The sequence below is a fragment of the Amblyomma americanum genome, chromosome 3, assembly GCF_052857255.1.
Source record: "Amblyomma americanum isolate KBUSLIRL-KWMA chromosome 3, ASM5285725v1, whole genome shotgun sequence".
NCBI lineage: Eukaryota > Metazoa > Arthropoda > Arachnida > Ixodida > Ixodidae > Amblyomma > Amblyomma americanum.
The window spans coordinates 201,968,253-201,988,658 of NC_135499.1; the positions used below are offsets into that span (position 1 = coordinate 201,968,253).

At 44.9% G+C, this 20,406-nt stretch overlaps 1 protein-coding gene across 1 annotated transcript; it reads left to right on the forward strand.

Annotated features, from left to right (window-relative positions):
- The first annotated feature begins 2,219 nt into the window (after positions 1-2,219).
- On the forward strand, positions 2,220-19,804 carry LOC144125887 (techylectin-5A-like). Its single transcript, XM_077659679.1, has 6 exons — positions 2,220-2,461; positions 4,767-4,923; positions 6,161-6,303; positions 7,316-7,421; positions 10,886-11,053; positions 17,562-19,804. Exons 2-6 carry the CDS (start codon positions 4,785-4,787, stop codon positions 17,873-17,875), a joined length of 870 nt encoding a protein of 289 aa, XP_077515805.1. The 5' UTR covers positions 2,220-2,461; positions 4,767-4,784; the 3' UTR covers positions 17,876-19,804.
- The last annotated feature ends 602 nt before the right edge of the window (positions 19,805-20,406 follow it).

Here is a 20,406-nt window from a genome sequence, read left to right on the forward strand (position 1 = left end):
CATCTCGGTGGGCCCGTCAGCAGCGGCAACAGTCCTCGTACTAGGATCAAGCGCCTCAAGAGCACCTGGAAGATTACACTACATCTCATCGCTCGTATGTCAAACAAGTACGGTGGTGCAAGGCAGGAGGCTTGTCAGACGCTGGCTCGCGCGGTAGTAGTTGGCGAGATTCTCTACGGCGCCCCGTCGTACGAACTGACCACGAAAATCCACGAAGACCCAGCTCGTCTGCACAGGGTAGCGTTACGCACCATAACAGGTCTACCACGACAGTACGCGCATCACGGCTCTAGAGGAAGCGGCGGCCCTTCCTCCTATACACAAAATCATCGAGGAAGCTGTAACTCGGCACGAAACACGCAGAACTTGCTCGAAACTGGGACGCGCTTTGGAACGCTGAGACCGCCACCTCTCGGCACCGGTTGAATATGAAGGCCGACCGGCTCCGCCCTTGCTTAGTCTACACCTTGCCCGCTACAAACGTACTATTAAAATAATTTCTTCCGTGGACAGTAAACAGCATCGTGGCGCAGGTAGGGTACCAGCGTAGAGTCCACATTTTCGGCCCAACTATAGCAGAGCCAAATATTAAGTGTCCATTTCCTGGCATTAACGTGGTGGATAAACTGCTCTTTAAGAAACTTGCTTAGACAGGGGCGCTGGTTTTTCTCAATTCTTAAGTAATTTTGACAAACTCCTAAGTAATTCCTAAGTCATTCTCAAGTAGTTCCTAATCCTAAGTTAACCTAGGGAACTCTATGCCATTTTCTTTCAACAAAGTCGCATCTACAATAAATGTGAGAAATGCCACCATTTTCTTTCTGTCGAAGAGCCTAAAGCACGTTCTCAAGTAAAGAAAGGCCATTCTTCCCAAAGTAAAGCCGGAAAGAAACAAAAGAACTCGTAGAATTTTTCTCTTCACCCCGCGCCGACGTAACCGCGAAAACTGTAACTGACAGATAGGAAAACAATGCTTACGCCGCGATAGACTAACTGTATCAGATATAGCGGTGGCAGGCTGTGATGAAGAAGTTGGTAAGGCCAGCCTTGTTATTCTAAGATTGATTATGCAGGGCTGATAACGCAATTGTGTACGGTCACCGGAAGGAAAGCGGTGATCTCAGTCCAGTGTTCTTGGTAACTAAACGGAAAAAGAAACTGGACCGATGAAAGATTAGTGAGGCTACAGGAACAAAATAAAAGTCAGGCGAGACACAGCGTTTGGATTCGGCAGTGAAGTGCTTCATATTTCGGAACAATGACGGATAGTCTTGGCTGTTTCTCCCTGAAAGCGTTGAACGGCACTGTTGCACATATACACTACTATCCAGAAAGGGCTTCTCATGCACAATACAACGTGTGATACTAGGCAGAAGAATAACTATTTTGCTGTAAATCTTTTTCTATTTTTAATGTTAGATTATTGGTTTACGTCAACACCATCATCGTGTAGTGTTCGAGCGTGTTTGTCACATTTTCTTCCCCTGCAGGATAACAGACAGTTGTGCTTAGTACTGTGCTCCGCAACATTAGATGGTGGATAGAAAATAGCAAGTGCACCTGCTCCTCTAGCTGAGCACGGTGCAGGTTTGAGCGAGTTGTCAAACCTATACCTCATTTTGCGATATCGGTTGCAACACTAAGACACTGCGATAAAATGCCCTATGGAGAACACACGCTTTGACCTCCACAGACTATGAATCAAGTAAATTAAAATGCGTTCGGTTGCTGGGGATGTACTTCGACACAGTTCTATTCATCTTAGGGAAGAAAAAAATTATACGTCTCTCTTTCATTACCTTTTCTTTTTCATACAAAATTCCCTTACACACCGTCAACTAGCTCCGAGCCACCACCACTGCTTTTACTCCAAACAACAAAGGTTGCGTGAACATTGGCGAAAGTGTTTAACTGCAAGGGTCAGGTTTCATCACTCAAGCACTCAGTGCACCAGACTGCGGTTTTTCCGCCCTCCGCCAACTACGAAACAGCCAGCTTGAAAAGATTAGCAGAAAGGGGCAGATAAGGAAAGCATTACTGGTGCCCACACAAAAGATACGAAAGGAAGTAACGAATCCGCGCATCTCGCGCCACGACGGTTACGTGCGCGTGTTTTCTTGCTGAAAACTGTCTGACGCCGCACGGCCTTGCGCGTTAGGAGCGCAACGCCTGTCAGTCAGAGTCGCGCTTTATCTTCGCGCATCCGTCACTGGGTTTCCCATTCCAAGGAAGAGAGGAGGCCTCTGCAGCCGTGTCTGGCGTTCCTCGTGCGGTACCGTTTCTGCGAATGGAGGCGAAACTCTAGCACGTGAGTCACTGAACTGCGTGTGCATATTTAAGCACACGTGCACAGAAGCCACCACACTGTCGCCACTGGAGAAATCGCGCTCGTTTTGTGAGGAATCACCCGAGGGAGGTTTCGCGGAGCGGCCTGCCGACTGGCGTCTTTTGAACTTCTACGGTGAGCTTGCAGATGCTTGTGTTATTCACTTTTTAGTAGCACAGGGCTCTTTTAAAATACACTTGGCCAGAAATCGTAGTATAAAAAAATTATCGGTATCTCACCAAAACAAAGTGTTTGCATGTTTCGCAGTTTCGGGATATTTTTGTATTTATTTTCATGATGAGCCAGACAAGAGTATTTCGCAAGTTCAGATAAAAAAAAATATGCCTGGAAGGCTGACATTTGTCCTAGCCCTAGTGATAGCATGAGTGGTGGTCTGTATTATAAGCGAATTATGAAAGAGTCGTGTTTTCTCGTTCTCGTTTTCTAGGGAAGACGTCACCATAATATTACAGAAGTGATATTAAGAGTATTTTGGTAAAAACATATAAAAACGAATAAGTTTCCTCACCGCAGAGAAAGTGCTAATTACAGTAATTGCATAAACTGAACTGAACAACCATAATTTACTAACGTTTAATTGGGCCTTAACAGCTCTAAACCTTTTTTGTAACTCGGTTTGCGGGCATAATTATCCCAACACGATTTACACGTATCACATTCCTGAGTAACAAACTACAAAACCAGTTATGTTATAAGCACAATAACTCATAGACTTAGTAAATTACTGATTGCTAAACTCTCGCGTAGACTAATTATGTAACGGCCTGAGCTTCTCCTCAAAGTTTTTCTTTGCACTGATTTTGCAGGGATATATAATTAGCACGCCAAGCCATTCTTTACTTTTCCTGCAGGCACAAAACAAGCCATTTATTGTAGGCTAAGCTATATTTTGATTTCTTTTTTTTCATCGTGGATACAGAGAAGAAAATATGCTATGAAGCAAGTGTTTTTTCTGCACTAATAAAACAACTCTTTTCTACGGCGCCGAGGCCCAATTCGAGTTTTAATCACAAAAATCGCCGCCATTAAGACAACCGAATTTTGTTTGCTTATGATTGATACTGTGCAACCCCATATATCCGTTCATTATACGTTGAGTGTGCATACCCATTGTACTTCATTTATTTATTTATTTATTTATTTATTTATTTATTTATTTATTTATTTATTTATTTATTATTTATTTATACTTTACAGGTCTCAAGAGAGGCATTGTGTAAGGGGGGTCAAAAGCAAAAGTTTGTGTAATGGAAAGTTAAAAATAGAAAGGCTAACAAAAGTGCTGCAAGACGGACCAATAACAAGTCAGCCCAGATAACAAGATGTTGATATTAACAAGAAGTTAAATTATGGACAAGACAACTATGCGTCAAAAAACGTAAATAGGCGAAATGCACATAGTTTTATAAAACGGAACCATCGAGGCAATAGTCTCAAGTAGCTGAAAACAAAGTTACATGAACCATGAGAATAGAAATGGCGAGCTAAGCGTTATCAACGAAGTGTTTGAGTAGATGTCCGCGAAAGGTGTCATGGTGGAGCTGCAGGGCGGTGCAGACCGGAAGATCGTTCCGAAGGCGGATGGCGCGTGGGAGTGACGAGAAGTTAAAAGCATGTGTATTGCCACAAACACCGGGCGAAGATGCATTTTTTATGTGATATATGTGGTAAGTAGTAGGAGGGATGTTATAGATGTTCTAATGGTGAATCAGTGGCATAGGTGTATTTATGAAATATAGATAAAAGGGCAATGTCACGACAAATTTTCGACGGATGGAGTGAAAGTTCGAGCTTTAGTTGGGTTACACTGCATTTTTAACTAATTTCACGAATTGAAACAAGCTCTCGTCTGGATACCTTCCAACTTGCAAATTAAGTATTTCTGTTGAGGGGAACAGATAGACGAAACGTACTTTAACTGCGGTCTGACAGATGTTACGTAGGTTTGTTTACACATGTGAAGGGTAAGGTTATTAGCATTTGTTTATTCCGGTATCCACCCCTTGTGTGATAACCCAGAAATTGGAGGTTTTTCGGGTTAAGTGAGGCAGCTCGCTGCTTGATTTCCACCGCCAACAATTACGTCACTTGAGCTTCACGTGACTCTCGTAATGGCACTCACATGTAACAGATAACTGAACTCGCCACCTGAAAGTCACGTGTAAAGCATTATAAGCTATCTTTAGCATAATTTGTGATCGTTCCACTGCTTCCAAAAATAGTCATGAGGTCGTCTACATTATGTCACCGCTCCTCAGCAACTGAGTTCGAGCGTAGATTAAATATGCGCCGGTCATCATTATATCAGCGCGACAAACAGCGCTGCAGAAAGCAGATTTTCCACCAGCACTACGCTTTGCTGTTCTAGATGTCACTCGGTTCAACTAATGCCATTCCTGGGCTTCCTTTTTTTTTTCAGCCGTTAAGAGTAGTCACCATGAATCGCTACATCGTCCTTCCGTTCGTGAGCGCCGCCCTTGCGTGCGTTGTGTGTTCGCAAACCACAGTTGGACCCTCCATAGCGCAAGCGGAACAGCACGTGAAAGAATTATCGCAGATACTCGCCGACGTGAAAAGTGAGTGACTCCACGTGCTCATGATTAGCAGCGACGAATAACGTCCATGACCCGTCAAGAGCGCTCAAAAACATGTCCCACGCAGTGTGTATCTTCTTTGCTTGAGATAACACACCCGGCAGAAACAGAGCAGCTCAGATTGGGCCTTCGTCCAAGTCTGCGTGCCATCTTTGAAAGCAATGCGCCTTTCTCTTTTCATTTTTTTTTTTTTGCTGCAACCGATTTCTGTTGAAGACAGTTCGACCCACAAGATTAGAAGTGGTCGACGTAAAAATTAACGCACTCGTGACTACACCTTGGATGTACCTTACAGATTTCGGAAGACATACGGCAGCGGAAGACGTAAAACATGTAATGTTTTTCTCGAACCGGGGTACTGCGCCACCGGGTGTCCGTTAGCGCAGTACCCAAGTTCCTAAGATGCAGGTACACCTGCTAGCTCAGTTTGCCGCTTTATTATGTAATGCTTTTGTTCTGTTCTAAGTGGTAGCTGCCTGCAGATAACACGCTCATGTCTTATCGCATGACTTGTGCCAAAAATGATAGACCATCACTATTTTAGCATCGCTCTACACCGGAAAAGTTTCAGACAGTACTAATCAAGGCTATTCTCGCCTGTATCTTAAAACAACCTGTTTATTCGAATTTGAACAAGGAGCAATTTTTTTTGTGTGTGTGTGCTTTAGTGCGGTATTCTTTATCTCCCATACTTATTCTGCTGTCTTTATCAGCCATCATGATCTTTTTTTTAATTCTTTCCAGCCAAAACTCTCCTATAAAACCGCTTCACCTTTCACCGACCCCGCGCACCGGGCCAGAAAAGGCTGCCTTAAACGACTTCCGTTCCTTTCCTTCTGAAAAAAAAAAAAACAGAAATCCTGCATCTTCCTTTCGTGTTTGGTTGCTTATTCTTCTTCTTTCGTTCCTCCTTCCCTCTCGTTCTTCCTATTCTTTCTGCTACTCCTTTTTTTTTTTTGCTGTTGTCAAAAGCATACATTTTTGCTTGATTTTCGGCATGGGTGATTCTGGCGTGGCAAAATGACAGCTGCCGTGCCACTGGCAAGGTGGAGATCAAGCTCCCCCCTCACGTTTTTGTGTGTACAGGGGTTTAAAAACGGCACTTCTGTGTGCCTTCCTTTAGCCGTTCCTCTACACATAGCAACGGTATTCGTGTATTCGTGGCACTGCTTACGCACAGTAGCGGAAACGGGGTCTTGTCATTCTGCCCGCGCTTCAGATGCCGTGCAGCCGAGACACTGCGGAGATCTCTTGCACGCTGGTCAGGGCACCAGCGGCGTGTACACCATATTTCACAAGGCTGCGGGACCGTCCGGACAGAGGGTGTACTGTGACATGGAGTCGGACGGCGGAGGGTGGACGGTGAGATCGCTTCCTCCGGCTACCGGAAGTGTCCGAGCAGACATCAATGCTTAAAAGTAGGCTTTCAGAGCTAGAATTGTGCGCTTTTTTCTTTTTTATGCTACACCCGTGTTAGAGGTGGCAGAGATTAAAAAGCAGGAGAGACTTCACAATGTGTAGGCTGGTTGACTAAATTGTAATAAATTTCCAACCGTTTTAGGTAGGTGCGTTATTTTAATTAGGAATTTCCCAGGGTTGCAGATAGTATGCACTCTGAGAGTCCAGTGATATGGTCCTTAAACGAGCATAGACACCTAATTTTGGTGACATGTTTTATTCTCTACAATGATGCGGAAGACCTTACTATTCATGAATTGCCACGTGGTATTCGACTCCGACCGCTAAATAATTTATACTCGAATTTTTCTGTCATGCTGTTTTGGTTTCCTTTCAACAAACGAATGATGACTGTGACGTCAACTTGCGCTTATAGGTCACTGTGAGGCATGAAAAAACTGCAATATAATTGCTGCTTCTACATTCTTTGTCAATCCCTCTCTTGAGGCAAGCTGGGTTTAGCATTGCAATGTATTAAAACGACGAAGCAGCGATTATATCAAAGTTTTTTCATGCCCCACGTGACCTATAGGCACACGTTGACGTCAGCGTAATCGTTCAGCTGTTAAAACCGAAACCGAAACAACACGGGAAAGAAATTTGATTATAAATTATTTAGCGGTCGTACGAGAGTACCACGTGGTAATGCATGCATAATAATGCCTTACGCATCATTACAAGGAAGAAAGAAAACACGCACCCAAAAGTTAGGAGCGAGCGAACGATTGAAACAAGCATCACGCTGCTTAGGCAGCTTTCAAAGATACAATGTACGTGCGCATAAATTTGTATATAATGAACTTCCACGCATGTTGTCGCTCAAATTTTATTGTATTGGTGTTTTGGCTACATTTATAACGCTAAAGTAGCTACGTGAAGAGTGAAGAACTTTTTCTTACCCGCTTTTCACAAGCAGGTGATCCAGAGGAGAGGCCAGTTTGGAAACCGAGTATTCCACTTCTACCGCAACTGGACTGAGTACGCCACTGGATTTGGGAATCCGGCTGATGAATACTGGATTGGTAGGTCCTGCCTGCGTTTAATTGATTGTGCATGGGGAGCGATGAAATAAAAGGAACCAGCCATCGAGTGAACTACTACGTTCAGCTTCAAGAATGGTACATGTCCAACAACAGAGAACGATTAAAACAGGACGAGCGCTGCCTTGACCGTTCTCTGTAGTTGTAGCAGTGCTGTTCGCGCTGCGAGAAATTTTTGTGTGATGTATCAACACCACCTGGCCCAAACTTCAGTACTTTAAGAATGGTAATGTACAAAGAAAGACCTGGAATCTGGACGATATCGTATATCATGGGCCTTTATGGCGTGAACTTTTCGTTTTTCATATTCCTTCCCTTTCTTGTACAAAATCCTGGAAATATTCACAATACTAACGTTTTTGTAGCACACTCTAAATACGCTGCATATATTATCTTAAAAACAGCGACAAGATACGTGATGCTTTCGAATATTAATCTACTCTTCTCGGAGCGCGGCAACGTCACAGGTGCTACGCAAACTTCGTGGATCACAAAGTGTTCCTGCATTTCCAACAAAAATCTCCTTTGTTCCCTGCGCCTTCGTTGCCAGTTCAGTCCTTTTTCACAGCCTTCGATGCAGTGAAGGGGCTCTGAATTAAGCTGCACTACTCGTTAAGCGTGGCTTGCGCGAGAGGCTTTGTTTCTTCGAGGAGCTGCTTTCCTTCTTTTTTCTCTAAAATAAAACAAAGCTTAACCGTTGTGTGTAAAGGTCGTGAAATTAAACGGAAGAAGTCAATCCGTTTTCCCACCACCCGCATTGCTGCGCATCACGTACTCGGCACTGGGGTCATTAACTGGTAGGAGTTCAAAGGAACGTTTCCATCCAATCGAATAAGTCACGCAAGCTTGCGGTCTTTTGTCAAATGTTAGAGCTTAGTTCGTGCTTCGTTGCGTCTTCAGGGCAACACGTTTCCTCCCTCGACTTCCCGCGTGCGCTTAATTTTTAAACCATCTTCCCTTTAGGCTGTCTTCCTCTTACAGGAAGTGGCAAGTCGTTTCCCTGACACTCATTTAATGTTGACTGAAAGCCCTCTGTCCTTTCGTAATTAAAGCTAAAACCTGCGCACTAAATTCGCTTGCACTTCCCGGCGTGTCAGAACTCTTTGGAACATAGTATTTGTATCTATTTTGTTGCCTGGTGTGAGGGAATAAGGAAAGAAGACGGACAGCAATCAAGAAAAAGTTTTCGTGTTGGCTTGATAACAAGCTCTGGCTAGAGCTCAGCGGACCGTCTTTGTTCTTTACTTTTGTTCCGGGTTCTTTAACCCTTTCGAACTTGACGTAAAAAAAGTGTATGGAGAGAATCTGCCGCAGAGAAATTGCGCTGAGCGTAGCAGTGATTTCTTCTCTCCAGACAGATTTAGTACGCTTCAGGTCGCACCTGGGATGCTTTTTGGCCTAGCGAAAGCAGTAATTCTTCACAGAGACGTGAAATTGGCAGCACGCCCTTCGATAGATTCATGCAGATAGATTTTACGAACCGCAATATTATCACTTTATTTTCAGTTTCCAGTGCAGTGTGGGCCTTACTTTATAAACCTTCGTATTTTACTTCAGAAAAGTATTCTGCACTGCACTGTACAAGCACAACTAAAATTATTGTTCGAATTAGCACACGCTACATTAAAAATAGATTCTTCGTTGTACATCTTGTAGTATGTTCCAGACCTTCCGGCATAAGCGTGCATTAACACACAAGCAATACCCATTCTGCATTGAGTGAGAAAGAGTTCATTTTACCTGTTCGAATTAAGGAAATGCAATTTCTCGAACCCCTTGTTCACTACTACCACATCATTGCCAAAATGTGTAACCATTGTAAAGAACTGTTACGAAATTATTAAATCATGTTTATCCAGCTATAACATACTACTTACATCGCTGTATAAACAGCATCTTTTTAAGTAGTTTATTTATTATGCCTACCAAGTGCGTTGTATCGTTCCTTTCGAATTTCTTGTTATCTGTATTTCCCCTCCCTGCTCGCGCAGTTCATTGCAACTAGCGTTGTACTAATCAGTACAAAAGTTTATGAATACAATTTTTGCGTAACATTTCATAATCCCATCCAGAAAAAACCCTAATCTGAATCACACTACCAGAAATTAATAAAACCAAATAATTAAAATGTTCTAAAAAAATTGTGCGATCCCACCTCCCTCGAGCGCTTGTTGGACAAGTTCTGGAGTATTGATCTTACAATTTCGAGCCATTCTGATGCTTTGCAAAAACACATTGGACGTCGCTGCCGAAAATTAAAAGTTGGCGTTTCCAGCTGTGAAAATAAGTCTGCAGTGGCCTTTCTTGGGGCTTGCGTAAGCTTTTCAGGCCGGGAGAAAAAAATTTCTGATGGCCTAGCTCTGTTAGGCCAGGATATACGTAGCAAAGCGCGGAGACTTCTGCATCGGACGAGTGCATTCACTAGATGCGCCTTTATTCATGGCGCACGGTTAAAGCTTGAGCCGTCGTGGCGGAGTGGTAGCGTCTCCGCCTCAAAGCCAAAGGCCCTGGTTCGATTTCGAGCCTCGGCACAGGTTTTTTTCTTATTATTCAGTGAGTGTGCGGGGTGTTTCAGTGGCTCCCATAGAGGCCGCCACCGACTACGTTAGTTAGTGGTTAAGGGCAGGCTCTGTTAAAGGGGCTCTGAAACGCCTTCCGAGGAGAGCACATTCACTCACTTAATCACTGCACTGTGTTGCCATGAAAACCAGAGCCAAATAATACTCGTCTGCAAGCAGCAGACGACCCACAATCACGCCTCAAAGTTTGCGAGCCGTTCCCTCCGACTTTTTCATGCTCGCACCCTTCTCCGTCCCCTCATCTGAGTAGACAAGGTGAGAGGTGGCCATTGGTTAGATTCTTTCAGTCGTCAGGCAGCTACCGTGGCCGCGGCCAATAAGCCGCCTAGCTCCAGCGGGTCGGGAAAGGCGCGAAGACGCTTAAATTCGAATTTTAACTACAGATAACTCAACTTCTACAAAGCGCATTAAAGAATCTTTGCTGGACACTATTCGTGAAGCGGCGTGCTTCAATATCCCAGGCATGCCGCAACTTTATTAGAGCCCCCTTCACAGCCCCTTTAAGGCGCGTTTATACTCAGGCGAAACACGCGCGCTGCACGGCGACGTCACGTCGGCCAAAGCGAGCCTCTCTATACTCCAACTGCGCTTGACCGCCGACGCGTTCGGCGGCTTCGGCGCACTCTGAGCGCAGTGGCGGAGACTTGGAGCACGTCTCTATTTCGCGCCGAGTGCAGCCCGGCCAGACTGGTTCGGCTCCGCGGCGAGGTGTGCGTTGTGACGTCATGTGCCTCCTCGGAGCACCGCCACGGCGAAATCGCAACTTCGCGGCCAGTAAAGCTTTCGCTTTAAAAAAACTGCAATGTCAGGAGGCGTCTGAAGGAGTTCAATAACAGGTTCTAACGGTGGCGGTGCGTTTCCTCGCAGGGAATCACGCTCTGCACACGCTGACTTACGGCGACGACGAGATGGCGCTGCGTGTGGTGTTAAGCAACAGCACGGAGCAAGGTCTGTCGGTCGACTACGAGAGCGTCCGGGTGGCCTCGGAAGAGGAGTTGTTCAAGATCCGCGTGGGAAACTACCTCGGACCACCAGGTGCGAAGTTAAAAGAACGTCAATTTGGGCTAGTTGGTGCATACTATTTGATACGAAAAAAATAACAGCGCATAAAGGTAGACAAACACAAGCAAGAGGCGCAGGACAAGCGCTTGTCCTGCGCCTCTTGCTTGTGTTTGTCTACCTTTATGCGCTGTTATTTTTTTTTCATCTCCAATAGGTGCGAACTTGAACGCCGCGTGAGCGTTCCACTTTCCAGCTAATCTGTGACACAGTCATTGAGTACGCAATGATAACGTTGCAGAACTGAGGCTAGAAACAGGATTACTGAAAGGGTTCACGAGAACAGGCTTTGTTCGGCGCGAGTGCTAGGATCGAATGCGTTCGCTCTTCAGAATTGGGAAACCACGGCTTTTTTCCCCCTTTTTAATTTAATATCACTATTTTAGTGAGTTACAAGACCAATCATAATTGTATTCAACTCTGATTATAGTTTTACAAACAATATTGTCTTAAGCGACTACAGTTATAAACTTTTTGCCTCTGCTTAAGCGACTATAGTTCTAAACTTTTTGCCAGTGCTTGTCATCCCGGTGCACGTTGCACCGCGATAACAAGCACTGTACCCACGACTTTAGTGTTTTGCCTGCGCTCATGCATACTTATTCGAAGAACGTCTTCGAGAGACTTCAAGTTAGCTTTGCTTTGTTGCACTTTGGTCAAGAAATGACAACACATGCCCGAGAGCCAGATGAAAGCAAAGAGCTGAAGACACTTTATTTTAATCCAAGCACGTTTTATAAGGCATCAGTTGGGGCTGGTGTTAAACTACATATAGTCCTGGAGGCAATTCACGTGCGGGAGTCTCAGCAGGCTCCGGCGCTTATTGTTCTTCACCTACCTGTTGTTGTTTTGAAAGTGTTCGACCAAGCTGATCATGAACGCCACGGTGAATGCCCCTATTTCAGGATTCCATTGGTCGAAACTGCTACAGTGGCCCTGTTTAAAAGCCATCGGTGAGCCGCACGTGTTGAGATCACAGGAACCGCGTAAAAATCTTCTACGTCTGAAAACACACAAATTGAACTTGCCCCTGCTTGATCACGCATCATTGCTGTGAGGCTGACGTACTATTTTCAAAAAGAGAACAATAAATATTTTCAATCCCAACTTTATATGTCTGCCTGGAAAACACGCAGTTTCTCAGATTTCGCTTTACATATTCATCTTTCACAAAATGTGCAGCTTAAAAGGATAATGAAAAACTGAAGGCACAAAGAGGGAAAATACGGGCACAAAAGAGAAACGGCACGTGCAAGGTGATTTGAATTCCTCGGTGCGCACTAATACCAGGGATTTAAATTCTAAGAGACGACGCTATTGGACGCCCTGTTAGCCTCTTCGAGGTAGAACCACGCAGTTCATAGCTCCGGATTAGTGTGCTGAAGCTGCTAGGCGGACCGCGCTAACAGTCCAGAACGCGGGAAGGCGGGTGAATGTTTTGCATTGCATTTCCTTCCTATTGAATCTTCGCGAATTGGGTGAAAGGGGGAGCATTGTAGGTTCGTGAAAATTAATCATTCCTGCTGGAACAGCCGCATACATTCTCGCAGCATGCTTTCAGCTCGAAAGGCATGAAGTAAGACTCGTTCTAAGGCAAAGTAGGCCACAGCTCCACCGTTTTCTTTCAGCTAGAGTGCTACGCCTATTTTCGCATAAACACCTTCAGAGCCTCAGATGAAAGGCGCTGGCATGCCTCTGCGTTATTGTCTAGCGATAAAATGTTGCACCTAGGGCTCACTTCTATGGAAAAAAAATCGTTGCAAAGGAGTTTGCAAGCTTCGAACTTTCGGTGTGTTGCTACAGCATTTACAGTCGTGAGAAATATGAGAGGAAACTAAGTTTTCGTATTCATTTATTGATTAGTCACAAATTATATATGACAAGCACAGTTTTTTTTCTGTTTCTATGTAATTTTCGCCTTCGCAATTAAGTCCAAAAGTTATTCTTAGATTTAGTACCGAGATAACAGAAATTCTCAGGTTTGTGCGAAAAGTTGGTTTCCTCTCGAGTGTACGAGTGTACTTGGGTACACCCGGGTTGGCTTATTTACCCGAGGCGCCAGGCCATTTTTTTGCCAAATATAACTTGTTTTTTACTTTCACATGAGCATTATTGGAAGATAATATCAGACTTTTGACACAATAGCAACCAATGTTTGTCCCCATTTTAAGCCACAAGTACTTCCCGCCGAAAATTTATTGAAGAATCGTTTTTTGCGGTGCGTTATGGTACCGGCGGCAATGTGGTTTTTTATTAGAAAAATGAGGCACAAATTTCAACAATGCCTTTTCACAATAACCTAATGCAGTCCGTACTTACCACACAAGTTTTTTGCGTCGATCACTGCTTGACACCGACGGGGATTGGAGTCCAGAAAAATGCCAGTGAACGTCTAGTCCATGTTTCTTCACTCTTGCAGCAGCAGGTCCAATTTCTTCCCGGTGCTGCTGGCTTTTCTGTCCCGCAGATGAAGCTCGAAGTTCATCCTCAAAAAAATACAATTTAATTCATGTTAGCAGACCGGCTTGACTATTTCATATGGTCAACTCTCCCCTTCTTCAAACAATTTTTGATAAGTGTAGAAGTGTGCATCGAGTCGTCGTTCGGTTGAAGCACATATCCAAAGCCAAAATTTCTGCGCGCCTAAGGAACCAAATTCTTCACAGAAATTCCGTACTAGGCCTCTTTGGCGATGGCACCTTGAATTCCGCGAAGGAGGTAAACTCCGCGAGCGGAGAACCTGCCCCGAGCCATTACGTTCCCGCCTCGATGGTTTAACATGGGTAGTTGATAACGAGGGCCATATCAAGTGCATTTGGGGTGACGTATATAACTAATCCGATCACTACCACGAAACAAAAACTTCCATTCGCCTAACAAAATCACACTTTTTTGTTCGCCACCTATCGACACCAAGTGTTCCTTCGCCTACCTCATCCGAGCGGCCCAATTCTTTCCACTGATGTGCGAGTTTTGAGCTGAGCTTCAAGCATTTAGCTCATCACATTGCACATGACATCTCACAGTCCATAAAGCTGCAGAGCCGACTACCAGGGTCAAACTTTTGAAATGTTTTTTTTTTTTGTCTCGCGTGAGCAATATGCCCTTCTCTACAGTTTGGTTGGTCGATACGGGATGTCCAGGCGAAGATTGAAAAACCAAGCCTTCCCTGAATCTATAATTCTTCTAAACATTGCGAAGCCGTGGACGGCGCTACTTTGAACTGCACAGAAAGCTGGTGGTGTTTCATTCCAGAGTTGTGGCCGCAAATAACTGCCATTTGAACAGCCCTGGTGACGTTACGTGCCCCCCGCAATACATCCATTGCTTCTAAGAGTATTCTGTAACACTTGTACCCGCAGAACATGATTCTTGCCAATTTAAGACAGAGTAAAAATGGACGTAACAGCAAGCGCCCATAAAAAAAATGAAACTCGAACGTAAGGAAAACAGTGACACCCCCAACAATTCCTGCTTGAAGAAGAGGAGATCGTTTGCATCATAATATACTTTAAAAGCAAATACGTAGTTTATTTTCCGCATACAATACCCAGAAATTCTGGACAAAAGCATTTTATCAACGAGAAAGAGTCTATGAACGCACTTTCTTTATATATTGTAAGAATTCACTATAACAATCAATATATCCTCAGATCTCCATTCGGCAGGCTTACATTTTCTATTAACGTTTTTGCTACCGTCAAAAACGGTCCCCGCTGGTTTCCTTCGGAAGTCTTAAGTGTTCCATGCGAACGATGAAAAAGCTTTGAAAGAAGCAATTTGCTACACATCCGAAAAATGAACCATTACCTTCAACATTTCAAGCAGTACCTTATAAAATTCCAATATTCAGAACTTTTGTCCAATAATGCTGGAATTGTTTGAATTATGCCGAAAAATTGAACATATCTTTTTGTCCCCTACTGTGTATCACGCAGATGCCTCCTGAACTAACCGAAGCAGATAAAATCGGCCTATATTTGCGCGCGCATCAACGATCAATGCCTCCCTTCTTGAAATCAACAGAACTCAATTCAAAACAGTTCGACGGGATAAGGATGACTGCTGAGTAACAACTAAAGCAACTATGTGTTACGGACGAATTTAACTTGTAATCTGCACAGAAAAGTACAATTATGCACTCGTCGTAGTCACATAGTGATGGAAGACACAGAATAGATGCTACCCGTCAAAAATGCTAAACAGCCGCCACGGTGGCTTAGTGGTTACGGCACTCGGCTGCTGACCCAAAAGACGCGGGTTCAATCCCGGCCGCGGCGGTCGCATTCCGATGGAGTCGAAATGCTTGAGGCCCGTGTGCTGTGCGATGTCAGCGCACGTAAAAGAAACCCAGGTGGTCGAAATTTCCGGAGCCCCTCCCTACGGCGTCTCTCATAGCCTGAGTCGCTTTGGGACGTTAAACCCTCATAAACCAAACCAAGCCAAAAATGTTAAATGGCCCTAGGTCGCACAAAATATGCAACAAGAATGGCGCCACTAATACTACGCACTTGCCTTCAGGTAAACTGACTCGCGCCATTCTTATCCCGAGGAACTTCTGGCTTTAACCATCAGCATTAACTTTCCGATCCCTTATCTTTTCTGTACAGCTCAGTGAGTGCAAGCGGCGTAGTGTAGCAGCTAAGAGGCGCGAAGACAAATCGTGATCGACTTCCTTTCGATGTATACCAGAGCGTAGGAATTTGAGCGATAACCTGTCAGTGCCAGATAATGCCTCGGTAAGCCTTTCCCGTCGCTGGTCGCCCTGAAAATTTCGCAAGAGTCTCGGCAGTGCTTCGGAAAGTATGCAGGCTGAAAATATTCATGAAATTTCTAATGAAAACAAGTTGGGGAGGAAACTGCGACACCGTGTACTCGAAAGCACCGGGTTTAGGCTTACGCAATCATGGCCTGGGTTATTCGTCACCTTCTATCTATACATCCTCTATTTCATCTTTTCTTGCCTCACCGCTTACGCTGTGGCGTGGTTCGGGGAAGACGGAATGAAAGAGTTACTAGGCGTCTTTTCTCCTGGGAACCTTTTCTTTTCTATGTCACTATAGAAGCTAAAGATTTTAAATGATGGTCAAACGCAACGGCACACGGACATAAATGAGAAGAAAGGACGCTGCAAAACGCTAACAACTGACGCTTATTTGGAGTACCAGGCGTATAAGAACACGAGAGCGAATCAACAAAAAAAAACTAAACAACAAAGAAAGCGAAGCAAAAACAATACCATGACGTACCCACATGCACTGAACGCAGGTGCGAATACGCAGTATTTTATATTTGCTCGTGGGTACTTATATGTGTGGCGTCCCAAATAAACGTAGATTGTTAGACAGCGCTTTGTTCCGTCTTTTCTGGTTTTCTATGCCCGTGTGCCGCTGCGCTGTTTGACCATGATGCAGGACCAACGTACTAGTACAACGGTTCGTTTTGTCAAGTTTTGACATTTCTGGAAGAGCATGCCCTGTCTTGCAAGTATTCTTCTCCAAGCACTGCATATTTAATATTGCTGTTCTTTCTCGTGCATGTCCGGTAGCCAGCTTAGGGTGTACTGGCCTTTCTTGTGTTACTAGACAAGGCCACTAAGGCACATAGCTATGCTTTTATATCGAACAATTATAAATTCGTGACCAGCCGCCTCTTTGTTTATGGTTGCTGCTTCTGTCGAGCACTGGCATGTTCAACATCAAAGGAACGTAATCCATAACGTAAAAACATGATTCGGAAATGAGACATTTTCAAGCTTCGTATTTAGGCTTTTTTTTTCGTATATCCAGCGAAAAAGTCTACACCATGGTGCTGAAAAATTGGAGAATATATATGTCCGTAATAATTTTTCTACCTATGGCTTGCAAATGGAACTCGCAGCAAAAGAGGAAAACACGTCAGTTGTGAACAACTTGCGGAAGGTCCGTATTCAACTTGCTGCAAATGTTTCCACGGGCCGCTAAGCCGCCCCAGACGGACCCACATTTCTACCACTTTCGCGTTGTTTCTGTTGCGCAAAAAATACTTGCTATTAGATCTATGTTCTCCATGAACCACTTTTAAGGTCGTCATCCTCGGGTGTGCCTCATATAGGTTTCTCATAAGTCATAAGTACTGCAAACCACACTTTTACGCGTAACACAAACACACTCGTCGCCTGCAGTTATGCATGTAGACTGCACGTCGGCGAAGTGATCTTACAAGTAGTTGTTAACGCTCGCAAACTTTCAGGAGCACTTTGGATGCTCATTGTTCATGGGAGTGAGTAAAATGTTCACCTACCCGTTGACTGCAATTCTTCTTACTTTGAGTTTCCTCACTGTTATCCATTCTTTTTGCTACGCTGTTCGAATGCATGGTTTCCAAGCAATGACCATTGCAACTTCTTTCTCTGCATCGATCGGTATGTACCTCCCTCTTGTTTGTGGTCGGCAAAATTTGAACGGCGAAATCAATTGCTCTTTTTTTCTTCCCATAAACTCAGGTTGGAATTCCTTCACCGTCAACGGTCAGAACTTCTCCACGTTCGACCGCGACAACGACCAGTGGCCGCAGAACTGCGCGGTCACCTTCCGCGGGGCCTGGTGGTACAGCGCCTGCCACAGCGCCAACCTGAACGGGCTGAACCTGAACGGCGCCCACGACAGCTATGCGGACGGCATCGAGTGGAGTGCGCGCGGTGAAGGCGTACCTGGCAACCAGCACTACTCGTACCCCGCTGTTCGCATGATGATCCGACCAGCGGGCCTCCTATTGGACCGGAGGAGCACGCTTACTGTTTCCGCGCCTCTGTCCTAACCCTCAAACGAGTGGACCCGGGGGTCGGGGTGCTGTGCTGTGACTGTGTTCAAACACTGCCCACACTAAACGAAGTCGCAAAGCTTGTACTACTGGAGACAAAAGTTTCCGGGACGCGAGTTGTAGGAAAAACGTTTATTGTAGCTCCACCTCGCTTCCCAGTCGCCCGATATTGTGTGAAGGCATTTAAGGCCTAAGTGGTCCTTGCTCTTTTCACAATATCAGAAGACTGAGCAGTGAGGTGAAGCTACAATAAACACTTTTCCTACAACTCGCGTCCCGTAATCTTTTGTCCCCAGTAGTATATACTCATTGAAACGGAGATGTGGGAGCGCAGTGATCTGCGTAACGCTAAAGCTTCAGCTTTCAACTTGAAGGTCATTAAAAACTCACTGAACTCATACTGCTACATGCTCCCGCAGCTATAGCTTCATACGCTAGGTCTAGAGCCAGCCTAAGTGGCAGAAAACAAACGCACGTATTCTGGGCTGTTAAGACAGTGAAGAATAGTTCTGCCAGTCTTAAAAGCCTCAAAGGACGAAAAGAGGGACAACCCTGTCATATCCCCGGATGTGGAGACGCTTTCAGCTGACGCTACGCAGAAAAAAAACAGAATTTATTCGCATGGTCTAATGAAACTTGAGGTAGTGCATTTAACTAGTCGAAAATTTTTCTAGTGCATGCAACATGGCAAATATCAATACCATGTCGTTATTAGAAGGTGTTTAATGTAACTTTACAAATGGAAACATTAAACGACCACTTATAATGTAATGAGGTGATAGAATACTGATACATCTTTGAGCAGAAAGGGGTATCAGCTTCCAGACCGAAAAAGTGATGGAGGATGCGCTGTTCACCTAAAGGGGATAATTGCGAACCGCGAAAGCATGTCTCAGAAGTAGAGGTCATATATACCATCGGGCACAGAAGTGCCAAGGACGCGCAGACACTGGCTCAAATGCATCGCTACGTCACCAGAGTCACCTAGTGATGCGAGAATGGTGCAATCTTTTCGCGCGCCAAATGGTGCTCGTCCGCTTTGTTGCCCTTGTGCTTTGTGTGAGAAGCGGCCCACACAATGAGTCGACAAGATAGTGCCCTTCCTAGTTGACGCCACTCCGATAAGGCGTAGGCAACCAGCTTTTATCTTTGTATTTTACCAGCGGCTGGTTGTTGCGGGTTGCCGGAGCATTGCTTCGCGTATCACGCCGAAAGATCACAAAGCTGTACTGGGGACATTCTCCAGCAGCTCTGTTGCTGTAAGCACGTGCGCTGAACAAAGTGAGTTCGGAACGAGCTTCCCGAACTCACTCGTTGTCCAGTGCCTTTTGTAGGCACCGTCACCAGTACTGGTCCGGTGACATTGAATGAGCGACACCATCGTCAAATGACACTCGCTCAAAATTACACCCGAATGGCCCATCAGACCAGGCATAAGAATCAGATGTTTATTCCGTTGACTGCTCGTAGGAACTTTTGCTAAAGCGTCTGCAGATAAAGCGTTTGTAGTTGCAAGGGAGCAAAGGGACGTGGATGAACTGAAACGAAACGATCATCATAGCGATTGATGGTCGTTTGGTGCAGTGAACTAGTCGAATGCTGAAGCGGATTTGCACGATTTCGTCAGCCGTGCGACTTCGTCACAGACTGTTAACACTACCCCTGCCACGTAAAGGAGAGCACAAATTCCCCACCTCTCATCTCCTCTGTGCCAAGCATCATACGCCTCTCTCCTCGAAACTGGCACATCTAGCAGATACAAGCGCTGAAATCAAAAAGAACAGGTGAAGAGAACAGGGCCTGGCGCGGGGGTGGGCTAGTCCACTTGAAGGCACAAATTATTCATTTGAAGACACAAGCGTGCAGCAGGAGGACATGTGATTCACCATGTAAACAGTTGTTCCGTGAATAAACCCCCTCTCTTTATCGCCTGCTGTGTTCGTGCGTGAGCTGCTCAGCCAGCACAGCTCGGGAAGCCTTCGGCAGGGGCTGATTTATGGCTCGCCCTTGGAGGGTGTACGGTTTGCCAATGTAAAGTTTCTCGCTTGGGAGGAGAGGGGTGGGGTCACCTCCACCTGCTTTAAATCTTTCCCTGGCCTTCGCGCAGATGTTTCATGTCGACATTGCGAATTTTAAGTTTAATTTTCTTGCTGAGTTTCAGCTCATTCGAGCGGACTCGCATCTCAAATACTTGCCGCCAGGCCATATTGCTTGCGGCTTCGAGTTCTTGCAAGTCGCTACCGAAAATAACGACATTCTAGTAAATTTATTATGTTACTAAGGTGATTTAGAAATGTTTACAATATCTTCAAAGTATGCGAAAACAAAAAGGTCTAAAAAGATTAAAAGAGGCCATTTGGTGTCATATTTATCAAACGATTAGTTGGACTCCGATCCATTTAAAGGGACTATAAATATCGATATTCAAGACACACCCGGCATGACGTGAGGCTTTTGCTCCTAACTACACATAACTTCATGTTTCGAAATATTCTGCTGCTTTTCACGTTTTCGGGAGAATTTCGGGT